This window comes from Eulemur rufifrons, chromosome 15 (genome assembly GCF_041146395.1).
Source record: "Eulemur rufifrons isolate Redbay chromosome 15, OSU_ERuf_1, whole genome shotgun sequence".
NCBI lineage: Eukaryota > Metazoa > Chordata > Mammalia > Primates > Lemuridae > Eulemur > Eulemur rufifrons.
In genome coordinates, this window is record NC_090997.1 from 62,135,977 (window position 1) to 62,148,476 (window position 12,500).

The following is a 12,500-nucleotide window of genomic DNA, read 5'->3' on the forward strand; positions in this document are numbered from 1 at the left end:
GTGTGATGATAATCTGAAGAAAAATTGAAGAGAAAATTTTGGTAGTTACCGTCTGTGAATGAGAAAACTCACGCACACCAGGAACCTGGGAAGTAGCCATAACGGGGGACTCTTGGTCATTGCACCACCCTCCTGGTTAGGACAATGAAGGAAGCTGGATGGAATACGCATTAGGATAGGCTAACTGCCGAAACAAATGACCGCCAATCAGAGGCTTAACAAATAAACATGTATTTCTTGCTCATATTCCCGTCCATGTAGACTGGCAGGGAAATGTAGCTCCGTGCAGTTCTGCCCGGACTCAGGCTTCATTTCGCCTTTAAATCTTTAGAGTCCTCTATTCAGCCATGAGATGAATAAAAGAAGTGTGAATTCTGTGTGGGATGCTTTTATGAGCCAGGCCTTAGAAGTGATCCTATGACTTTCTCTTCCATTCCATTGGTCTGAACTTGTTCACATGGCCACACCTAAATCCCAGAGAGGCATATCTCGGAGATGTTGCTGATTCGGTTCCAGACCACTGCAGTAAAGCAAATATCACGATAAAACAAGTCACAAGGATGTTCTGGTTTCCCAGTATATATAAAAGTTATATTTACACTATACTGTAGTCAATTAAGTGTGCAATAGCAATTATGTTTTAAAAAAAAACAATGTACATACCTTAATTTAAAGAAGCTTTATTGCCAAAAAATGCTAACGATCATTCAGTGAGTCATAATCTTCTTCCTGGGTAGAGAGTCTTGCCTTGATGTTGATGGCTGCTGACTGATCAGGATGGTAGTTGCTGAAGTTTTGACTAGCGAGACAGTTTCTTAAAATAATGAAGGTTTCCTGATCGGTGAACTCTTCCTTTCCCAAAAGATTTCTCGGTAGCATGCAATGCTATTTGATAGCATTTTATGCATGGTAGAACTTCTTTCAAAATTGGATTCAGTCCTCTCAAACCCTGCTACTGCTTTCTCTGCTCAGTTTATGTAATATTCTAAATACTTTCTTGAGTCATTTCAACAATGTTCACAGCATCCTCTCCAGGAGTAGATTCCACATCAAGAAACCACTCTCTTTGCTCATCCGTAAGAGGCAACTCCTCAGCTGTTCAAGTTTGATCATGAGATTGCAGCAATTCAGTCACATCACCAGGTTCCACTTCTATTTTGCTGTTTCTACCACATCTGCTGTTACTTCCTGCACTGATGCCTTGAACCCTTCAACGTCACCCATGAGGGCTGGAATCAACTTCTTCCAAGCTCCTGTTATGGTTGATATTTTGACTTCCTCCCACAAATGTTTTAATGGTATCTAGAATGGTGAATCCTTTCCAGAAGGTTTTTATTTACTTTGCCCAGATACATCAAAGGAATCATCATCTTTGGCAGCTATAGCATTACAAAATGTATTTTTTAAATAATAAAACTTAAAAATTGAAATTACTCCTTGACCCATGGGATGCAGAATGGATGTGTGCTATTGGCATGAAAACAACAGTCATCTCTTTCTACATCTCCATCAGAGCTCTTGAGTGACCAGCATTGTCAATGAGCAGAAATCTTTTGAAAGGAATCTTTCTTTCTGAGTAGTCTCAATAGTGGGCTTAAAACCATACTGTAAACAGACATACTGTCATCCAGGCTTTGTTGTTTCACTTATGGAGCACAGGCAGAGTAGATTTAGCATAATTTTTAAGGACCTTTGGATTTTCAGAATGGTAAATGAGCATTGGCTTCAGCTTCAAGTCACCAGCTGCCCCTAAGAAGAGGTTCAGCCTTTCCTTTGAATCCTTGAAGCCAGGCATTGACTTCTTTCTAGCTATGAAAGTCTAGATGGCATCTTTTCCCAATAAAAGGCTGTTTTGTCTACACTGAAAATCTGTGTTTTAGTGTGGCCGCCTTCATCAATGGTCTTAGCTGGATGTTCTGAGTAACTTGCCATAGTTTCTCCAATAGCACCTGTGCTTCACCTTGCACTTTTATATTGTAGAGATGGCTTCTCTCCTTAAACCTTGTGAACCAACCTCTGCTAGCTTCAAACTTTTCTTCTCTTCTCAAACTTCACTTCTCTCAGCCCTCATAGAATTGAAGAAAGTTAGGGCCTTGCTCTGGGTTAGGATTTGGCTTAAGGGAATATTGTGGCTGGTTTGATCGTTTGGCCAGACCACTCAAACTTCCTCTATATCAGCAATAAGACTGTTTCATTTTCTTATCATTCATGTATTCACTGGAGTAGCACTTTTAATTTCCTTCAAGAACTTCTCCTTTACGTTGACAACTTGGCTGTTTGGTGCAAGAGGCCTACCTTTCAGCCTATCTCAACTTTAGACATTCCTTCTTCATTAAGCTTAATCATTTCTAGCTTTTGATTGAAAGTGAAAGATGTGTGACTCTTCCTTTCTCTTGAACACTTAGAGGACATTGTAGGGTTATTTATTGGTGTCATTTTAATACTGTTGTGTGTCAGAGAATAGGGAGGCCCAAGGAAAGGGAGAGAGAAGGGGGAACTGCTAGTTGGAGGAGCCATCAGAACATACACGTTTATCAGTTAAGTTCACTGTTTATGGGCGTGGTTCCTGGTGCCCCCAAACAATTCCAATGGTAACGTCAAAAATTCCTGATCACAGATCACCATAACACATATAATAATAATGAAAGAGTTTAAAATATTGTGGGAATTACCAAAATGTAAAGTGAGCACATGCTGTTGGAAAAATGGCACCGATAGCTTTGCTTGATGCAGGGTTTCCACTTCACTTAGATTGCACTTTGCAGATATTGCTGCTTTGTTTTGTTTTGTTTTGTTTTAACAAAAACAAAGCAGCAATATCTGCAAAGTGCAATCTAAGTGAAGTGCAATGAAATGAAGCATCCTATAGTCTCTCTGTGTGCCCAGAAAAAGGAAAGCAGGGATAGTGGTGAGCACTAGCAATCTTTTTTTAAAAATAAGGTGACTACAGAGAAAAATGGTTAAATAAAAAAACAAACTAAGGTGAGCTGGGCTTACTTTTGGCAGCCTTACTGGGTTAGTGGGACAGAAGTCAGAGATTAGGTCTAGCCAAGGATGGGGACCTAGACATGACCCCCCTCTGGATGGAGCCCCGAAGGACTGCACCTAGGAATCAGTGTGAACCAGAAGTCAGTCTGTCCTCTCATGGACTTCAGCCAAACTTCATATGGGCTTTAAGAGCAGATAAAACATCGCTGAGGAGAAACATGGTGAACTAGATTATAGGTTAGAGAAAACGATCCAAAATAAATCATGGAGAAGGAAGGGAAGGAGGGAGGAAGGAAGGAGGAAAAGAAATGGAGAGTATGAAGTTTAACCTAGGTTCATTTAGAGTACTGACAGCACATTAATCATCAGGCTCACATGGGGGGAAATTGCTAAAATTAAGACACACTAGAATGGGGGTATATCAACCTGGGCTGTGACGTGGATTTTGACTGGTGTACTTTGAAATACAGTTTTCCCTTGGTATCTACAGGGAATTGGCCCCAGGACCTCCCATGGACACCAAAATCTGTAGATGCTCAAGTCCCTGATATAAAATGGTATAGTAGTATTTGCATATAACCCACACACATCCTCCCACATACTTTAAATCATCTCTAGATTACTTATAATACCTAATACAATGTAAATGTTGTGTAAATAGTTGTTATACTGTATTAACTTTGTAAGTTGTATTATTTTTTGTTGTATTTTTTCCAATATTTTTGATCAGCAGTTGATTGACATGGATGTGAAAATGCAGATATAGATGGCCAACTGTACTTAAAAAAGACACTTCTTATTTTAAATTAATCTTATTCTTATCGGAGCTTATTTCTTTGGAAAAAGACTTCCTTCTTTGATTAACATATTTCATTCTTCTTTCTCATGTTTTTATTTCTTTGTAGCTTAATGTGGAAGGGATTTCTTTGGCAACAAATAACCTTTCCTTGTTTTAATGACCATTTTTTTAAATTGTGGTAAGAAAATACATTCTGGAAAATGTACCATTTAAACCATTTTCAAGTGTACAGTTCAATGGCATTAAATTCCTTCACATTGTTGTGCAGCCATCACCACTCTCCATCTCTGCAACTTTTTCATACCAACTGTATACATTAAACAAGTGCACATTCCCCCAATGACTATTGTCTTTAAAGAGATAACTATATTAAGCTTTGTTTTCTTTATGTGCATATAATTGTTTTAGGCATATGAGGGAAAGGGATAGTTGCTAATAAAATGACAAATTTAGAACTAACTGACAAAGGTATATAATTTGTAAAATAGCTGAGTGAGCAAAATTCTGATTTTCAGTTGCCCTGGGCACTTCAGTGCACTTCTGATAATGATTTTCCTTGGGCATGTAGTTATACTGATAGAAATCACATCCATGCATAAAGAGTGGGCTTAATTATACATAACTACATACCTAATATGAGGTTTTACATTTTTTTACCTATACTTTCTGGTTTACAAAAGATGAGACACTAAATTTTAACTGATCTCAAAAAAGTACTGTACTCTCAGAGCATGAGAGTCTTTTGTGTGAGTTATCCTTTTTAGAAAACGACACTATATTTTGCCTTCCCCTCTTTCCCTTTTGGGAATTGACTTCATTGTGTGGTGATTCCACAGTCTCATCTGATCCCTGCTGTGACTCCAAAGAGAGGCAAATGCACAAAGGCTGATTTAGGGTTTTGGGTGCAGTCGGTGGTGGAGCAAAATTAACTGATTTCTATTGAGAAGACATTTTTTTTTCCCCTTTCTTTCCTTTCTTTCTTTTTTTAAAGATGAAATCTCACTCTGTTGCCCAGGCTAGAGTGCAGTGGCCCAATCATAGCTCACTGCAGCCTTGGACTCCTGGTCTCAAGCAATCCTTTGGCCTCAGCCTCCCAATTAGCTGGGACTAAAGGCATGAACCACCACACTCAGCTAATTTTTCTATTTTTTGTAGAGACGAGGTCTTGCTCTTGCTCATGCTGGTCTCAAACTCCTGACCCTTCCACCTCAGCCACCCAAAGTGCTGGGATTACAGGCGTGAGCCACCACACCCAGCTGAGAAAACATTTCTTTACATCCTCAGCTTATGTATTCTGAGCTCAATCACTTGCGCTCCAAATAATAAAAATGAAAGTAGCCAAAAGGGTTTGAATACTAACATATGCCCCAGGCACTGTGCTAAATGTTTTATGTATATTGTTTTGTTTAATCCTCACAATTCTATGAGATAGGAATCAAATTCCCATTTTACAGATGGGAAAACTAAGGAACAGAAAAATTACATAACTTGCCAAGGGTGCCCCATTAATAAGTGACAAACTGAGGATTCAAATCCCTTGTTCCTAGCTTCTCTTTTAACACATGCTCCTGGGCCATACCAGGCTTGACAGCAGGGTTCCCTTGGATGAGAATCAGGGTTAAACCAAACCAAACCAAACCAAACTTACAACATGCTGGAACGCCCATGTGGCTGAGGGCAGCACTGGGTGGAGGCAGAGCCTCTCCCACCAGGGAAGGAACGTGGGGAAGGCAGAGGCCATCTCCTCCTGGTCCTCATTTGTTATCTGGTTGGCGAGAGGAGATGGGAAGAAGCGACACTTTAAGCACATTTCCAAAGGAGTCAGAGCATTCTTTGTGCTCCTTGTTTTTGGTTTTGTGCCACTTTGCCTAGGTCCTGTAACTGTTGCATCCCTCTCAGAATGGCTGTCTCTCAAGGGACTCACTTCTCCAAAACTTAACTCTCTGGACTTGCTCGTACCTCCCTGTGCCTCCCTGAGAATTTCTCTTTGCTGAGTGTAACTGATTTCAGCTGGTTGCTAGGCTAGTGGTGGACAGTGAGGTGAGAATGACTCCTCCTCCTTCTCAGAGTTCCCTCATTCTCCCAGGAATGTGGCCATATCAACACTTCTGAAAGAGGCTTTTGTGCAAAGGACTCCCCGAATGAAAGAGACATTTTTGGACAAAGAGGAATGGTGATAGATTCTGCCAGAAATTGAGGAGGCTTGTCCACCTGTGTCCTAGGGGTCAGTCATGGTGATCCAGCAGCTTTCCGGAGGACCTCAGAGTAGCTCCTGGGCCACTCAGTCTCTGGCCTTCTCCCCACTCCAGCAGGGCCAGAAAGGCCTCCCTGACTTCTGCTCATGGTTTGCTGCTCAGAGGGTACAATCATTCACACACAATTTGAAATTAGTGGAGGTAACATTTCCTGGGAATGTTCCTAACCCCAAAGAACGTGTTTTCAGATAGTCTTCATAATGTTCATGAGTTAAACTCATGTTTCAGAAGCAACTTCTGCTCATTTAAGCCCTCTCGTATTTCCTACAGAGGTTAGCAGTGTTGTACTTAGATAATTACACCTTAAACTAAAAATAATTTCAGATGATTTTCATACTGAAGCATAGTCTTTATTTCAGAATTGTGACATCATATTCAGCATGCCATTATCAGATAGCTCTGTTATAACAATAGTGACAGTTTGCATTTGAGTCACAAGAAGGATTTATGAGGACATGTTTAAAGTTATGTCATATAGGTAAAAAATGTGGAAGACCAGGTTTAGAACAGGGGCCCAAAAGGTGCCAACTGATGCTGTGTGGTTAGAGATATTCTTTCATTCCCCACTGCACTCTTGTCTTCTTTCTGGCCCACTTTTGGACATCATTATTAAGGGAACACAGTATACATGGTCTGTGCCCTTAGACTACTCTGAAAATGCTGCTCCATTTGGTCAAGTTACCCCAAAGCTACCACCTAAATCACACCATGACAAGAAAGAGAGGTGTTTTCCAATTAAACTAATCCAAAGACAACTAGAATTGGTTTATTTTCATTTTCTTTATTTTATTTTAATTATAGCCACTTGGAGCCAGTGACTATTTGGAAATATCTAAGAATTTCGATACGATATTTTTACGAAACATTCCACAATTTACGCTGGCAAAGAGGACTCAAGCTCGAAGATTTATAACCCTCATTGATAACTTTTATGATTTCAAGGTAAGGATGTGTGGTACATTTTCTTAAAACTAAACAGTTCGGACTGTGGAGCCAGATTGCCTGGACTGGAATCCTGGCTCTACCACTTACTTTGCCTCTCTGTGCCTCAGTTTCCTCATCTGCGAATCAGGAATAATAGCATTACTTCAGAGGGTTGTTGCAAGGACTAAACAGGCTAATCCATGTAAAGCATTTAAAACAATGTTTGGCACAAGCTGAATGCTGTATCAGTACTGTTAGTAGTAGCTGCAGTGGTGGTAAAACACCCATCACAAGACACTTCATTCTACCAGGCAGATCATGTGCTCTTCTGTGATGGTGCACAGCGCAGTGCCTTGCGTACACTGAATGCTCAGTGAGTATTTGTTGCCTGAATAAATGATTGGACTGATAGCAAAATGAATGAACAAATGAATGAATGACTAAAGGACCCTTCTGAATATTGAGGTGCTCTCTCCCTATGACTGAGAACCCTGGTAACTAGCAATATACCATCTTATTGTTTGCCTTTTTTTTATTATTTCAGCATATTATGGGGGCACAAAAGTTTAGGTTACGTATATTGCCCTTGCCCCCCTTGTTTGGCTTTTTAATCCACGTGTTTTAGTGTGAATGGTAGAGCCACTGCCCATCCATCAAAGACAGTACAGCCTGGTGGTTAAAGAGGAGGCCCTAGGGCCGGCTGTCTATTCTGAAGACTGACTTAATTATCTCTGAGCTTCAATTGCCTTCACTAGAGAAAGGAGATAATAATGGTACTTATAAGATTTTTATGAGGATTACATAAACATGTAAAGTGCTAAGAATGTCTGGCATATAGTAAGCTCTCAATAAAAGTGAGCCACTATTAATAGTATATATCTGTAAATATATATACTACAGTATATATATACAGTATAAATATACAGTAAAAGTATAAGTACAATTTCAAATTAGAGTTCATTTAAATATTATTTTATGGTTAGATATATATTTTTCCCTATTCCTTATACAGAATTAGAGCAGTGATTCTAAAATTGAAGGGACTTCTTGGGGAGAAAGCAAGTAACAGAATCTGCTGGGAGGGAGAGGTGAGATTTTAATGTTTCATTTGCTCATTCATTCAAAAACCTTTATCATGCCAAGCACAGTGTCAAGCACTAGACATTCAATGGCAAACAAAGCCAGACACAGTGCCTGCCTTCCTAGAGCTTACAGCCTAGTATCAGAGAAACATGAATCAAATGTCCACAGGGCTAAGTGTAAAGTCACCACTGTGGGATGAACTTTTGGACAGAGAGGGAGGCTTATGGCGCTGTAAGAGTCTGGAGTAGAATGCACTGATCCATGGAGTGGGAAGTCCTGTGAGGACCACCTGCAATGGAACCCATCTGGACTACTTAAAAATCCAGATTCCAGAGCCCACCCCATCCTCACTCCAACAAATGAGGACCTGGCTTGGAGCCTGGAACCTGCATGTTCTCGTGCTTCTCAGGTGCTTCTTGTAAATACTAAGAGGAGTAAGGCCTAAACTCCAAGCACAGGGTGAAAAGGAGTAACCAGGGTGGGGAGTTTGCAGCAAAGACCCTGGGATGGGCCAAGTGTGAAAGTCAGCAAGTGTGGCTCCCGTGCAGCAGCCGAGGGAAGCCTGGCTTAATAGGTGCCATCAAAATCTGCTGCTCGCGCCCAGGGGCCTGACATGTGTGATCAGGGAGTCAGGAGAGGCAGAGGCTGAGGACGCACAGCTGGGGGATCAAGGCCCATCAGTTGTGAGGGCTGCCTTCTGCAGAGACTCTGCTCCGCTGTAATCCATGGGGCTGGAAGGAAGGGCAAGGGCCCGGAGCGGGCACTCTGTTTTTACAGGGCTAAGGCTTCGAGAAGGAAATGGTGGAGGGGCATTGGTAGGCAGTTCTCAGAGTGGAGAATCAAGAAACTCTTATTATTTTTAGAGTTCAGCTAGGAATACCTTAAAGGAAGCTATGGCCCCCATCCCTCAGTCCCACCCACTAATCCTACCTCACTCCCTCTTCTTAATTAAAGGAAAAAAGGATTTATCTATCTGGCAATATGATGGAATACCCAAACCACTCTCCCAACATTTGCTTCAACTAAATCACACATTTAGAGATTATGCTCTTTCTTAAAGTGTAGTCAAAATTATATGATAGAGAATTTGGGAGCATTAAACTGATAGTATTCTAGCATGTATTCATGGAGATTTGTAAAATAAGGGTAGTTCCATCTAAATAATGAAAAAAGTGTCATTTGTGATTAAATGAATTTATAAGAGGGAGTAGGAAACCATTTAGATATGGAAAAGCTAGTCTCAAATGTCAACACATTATTTTTAAGTATTTGTGTGTTTATTTAAATAATGATTTTAAAAGGATAGCTATGAATCCTGAAAACAAATTCAGGACTCTTCAGACCTCAAGAAGGATATATTTTGTATTTAAACTGGTCGACATAAAATGTATAAAAGATATAAAAGCAGTTTCCAACATATGATCATATATGCACACTCACTCAAATGCTCAAGTAATCAAGAGATATTAATGTAAAGCTTAGTCTTTTTGAAGACTGTCTTGGCAGGATGCTGATATAAATGTAGGTTCTGGAAACTAGGATATAATTAGAGTAGCAGTGCATTGAACTTAGCAGCCAGCTGTGCAGCAAAATGGAAACCTCTTTACAGTGTATCTGGGGAGCACCTCGCATGCACAGAGATGAACTCCAAACAGCCAGGTATAAATGTCAACATCAGAGTGTAATTGTCTTCATCAGTTTGTGGTGCTATAACAAAATACCACAGACTGGGTAATTTATAAGTGATAGAAATCTATTTCTCACACTTTTGGAGGCTGGAAAGTCTAAGATCAAGGCTGTGGCAGGTTTGGATGTTTGGTGAGAGCTGCTCTCTGCTTCGAGATGGCACCTTGTTGCTCTGTCTTCCGGAAGGGATGAATGCTGTGTCCTCACATGGTCGAAGGAATGGAAAGCAGAAAGGAGTGAACTCCTTCCATCAGACCTTTTATAAGGGCACGTAATCCCATTCATAGGCAGAGCCCTCATGACTCAATCAACCTCCTAAAGGCCACACCTTAATACTGTTGCATTGGGGATTAAATTTCAACATGAATTTTAGAGAGGCCAAAAACGTTCAAACCGTAACAATAATGGAAAGAGCATTTGAGTTGGAACCAGAAGATCTGGGCTGACATCATGAGCTAAGACCTCTCCAGGCCTGAAGTCTCCCAATAAAAACTTTGCTCTCCACTTCACAGGGTGGTATAAGCAGTGTGGAAATATTTTGAAAAGTACTATGCACTTTTAAAATACCACTTTAAGGAGACAAACTATTAGGAAAAATATGGACATTTTAAAAAGCAAGGATCCAGGCTCCCAAATGTGACAAACAGATTTTTATTTTGTGAGAGATTTTTCTTACCTTCAACTTATAAAATGTAAAGAGTAACACCATTTGCTCATTTTCCTCTATTTCAGGTGCGCATAATTTGCTCTGCATCATCTCCTATATCAAGCTTATTTTTATGTCAACATCATGACAGTGAGTTGGAGCACAGCAGAATACTGATGGATGATTTGGGGCTGAGCCAGGTAGGCGATATTAACATAATTTCTTTTTATTATAAAACAGCTTAATTGTTTTTGGTTTGATACATGGCTACATTTTGAAGAAGAATACAATATATAGTTAACCATTGATTTGCTGCCTCTTCTAAAGCCAGCGTGGCAGACTTATTATTCTCAATATCATTAAATATCTTAGAGAATCTTAGAGTGGAAGGAACCTTAGTGATCATGTACTTGGACGCTTTGTTTTGCATATGATAAAAACAAACCCCAGAGAGTGGACTAATGGGCTCACAGTCACACTGCTGAGTAATGCAGGCCAGAGTGGATGCCAGGGCACCTGTGTCTGGTTCTGGGCTCATTCAGCTATACCATGCTGCCTTTTTTTGGCTACGCTGCTTCCCGATTGCAGGATTTTAGAGTGCATGATACAGTATCCCAGCATGTGGGCTGCCTAGTACAAGACTATGGAGTACCTAGTGAGGTCCTGGATTCTATCACCCAACCTTCATTCTCCAGACTTTTATGGAGCACCTGTGAGTGCCAGACTCTGAGGACACGCTGTAGGGAACAAACTGATGCGGGCCCATTTCTCCTGGAGCTTAGAGTCTGGTGATTTACCCCAAGCCAAGCAGAAGTGGGACTTTGCTTCTTCTATAAGATATTACATGGTATATTTCTCAAGTATCAACAATTAAAGTATTAGTCAAAAATTTTAAACTGTCAATGCTCACCCCAAGAATGAAGGGACCCCCATTCTTCCAATCAGTGCCAGAGGTGAAAGGCCATTTGGAATGAGGAAATGGTTCCTTATTGGCCTGAGTAGAAATTATGCCTTCTCAGGAGTTTGGGAAAATGAGGCCCATATTCCTTTAAAAAGTGAACTTTCAAAATATGATTACTTAAACCTATGTGCATATCTTAGTCTGTTCAGGCTGCTATAACAAAATACCATAAATTGGGTGGCTTATAAACAACAGAAATTTCTTTCTCATAGTCTGGAGGCTGGGAAGTCTAAGATCAAGGCCCCAGATTCAGTCTCTGGTGAGGGCCCACTTTCTGGTTCATAGACCACTGTCTTTTCAATATAAACCCCACATAGTGGAAGGGGTGAGGGCTCTCTGTGGGGCCTTTCTTATAAGAGCATTAATCCCACGCATGAGGGCTTCACTCGCAAGACCTAATCATCTCCCAAACGCTCCACCTCCTGATACTGCCACCTTGGAGGTTAAGACTTCAATATCTGAATTTTGGAGCAACACAAACATTCAGACCGGAACAGTATAAGAATAAATAGCTTATAAACCTCTGTGCTGGGACTGTCTGAAATGTTGCTTCTCCAAGAGCAATAGTTACATCTTTGAGGATTTGAAAAATACACTTGAGGGGCTACATCAAATCAGTTTCTAAAGTCCTTTAAACATTGGCTCTTAAATTTTTTCCCCTAGGATCAGGGCAAAGTAAGCTCAGCACATAGGGCCAATAATATATGAAGAAATCAGGGAATATGACCTCGGGGTCATGAAAGTTCACAGTGAATCAGTGGAGAAGATGGACATAGGAGTCCAGAATTTTTCTCTGAAAAAGCATAACAGCAAACCCCTAAGGAAAGAGAGGAAAGTTCAAAGCCCACTTAATGGCCACAATCCCGTGTTGGTATCACCAGTCTGGGCTGTTTACTGGCCTCCCAGAGACAGGGCTTCCCAGCTTGTCCCTAGATAGGGTGGATCAAATGTCCTGGCAGCTGAGGACAAAAAGCAGCTCTGGCCTTTGCAAAGTAAGATCCCAGGCATATTCTCCAGGACCCAGGACCCACTGGGACCGTTTAGTCATCAGTTTGGAAAAGGCTCTTCAGAGGTTCATCCTTAGGGCCTCCCCTCAGGCAGTGGCCCCTTCGCCCATAAAGCTTCAGAGGCCCACGTCAGCCTCTTCCCAACTTACCA

General features: G+C 40.9%; 1 protein-coding gene across 2 annotated transcripts in view; it reads left to right on the forward strand.

The window, feature by feature from the left end:
* The window catches only part of AFG1L (AFG1 like ATPase), a 166,922-nt gene that overhangs the window by 153,950 nt on the left and 472 nt on the right, over nt 1-12,500 (forward strand). The window contains exons 11-12 of one of the 2 annotated variants that reach the window (XM_069488366.1): nt 6,844-6,984; nt 10,468-10,581. In XM_069488366.1, the coding sequence (XP_069344467.1) occupies nt 6,844-6,984; nt 10,468-10,581 (255 nt within the window). The remainder of the gene's footprint in view (nt 1-6,843; nt 6,985-10,467; nt 10,582-12,500) is intronic. The other variant, XM_069488367.1, reaches the window with a different exon arrangement.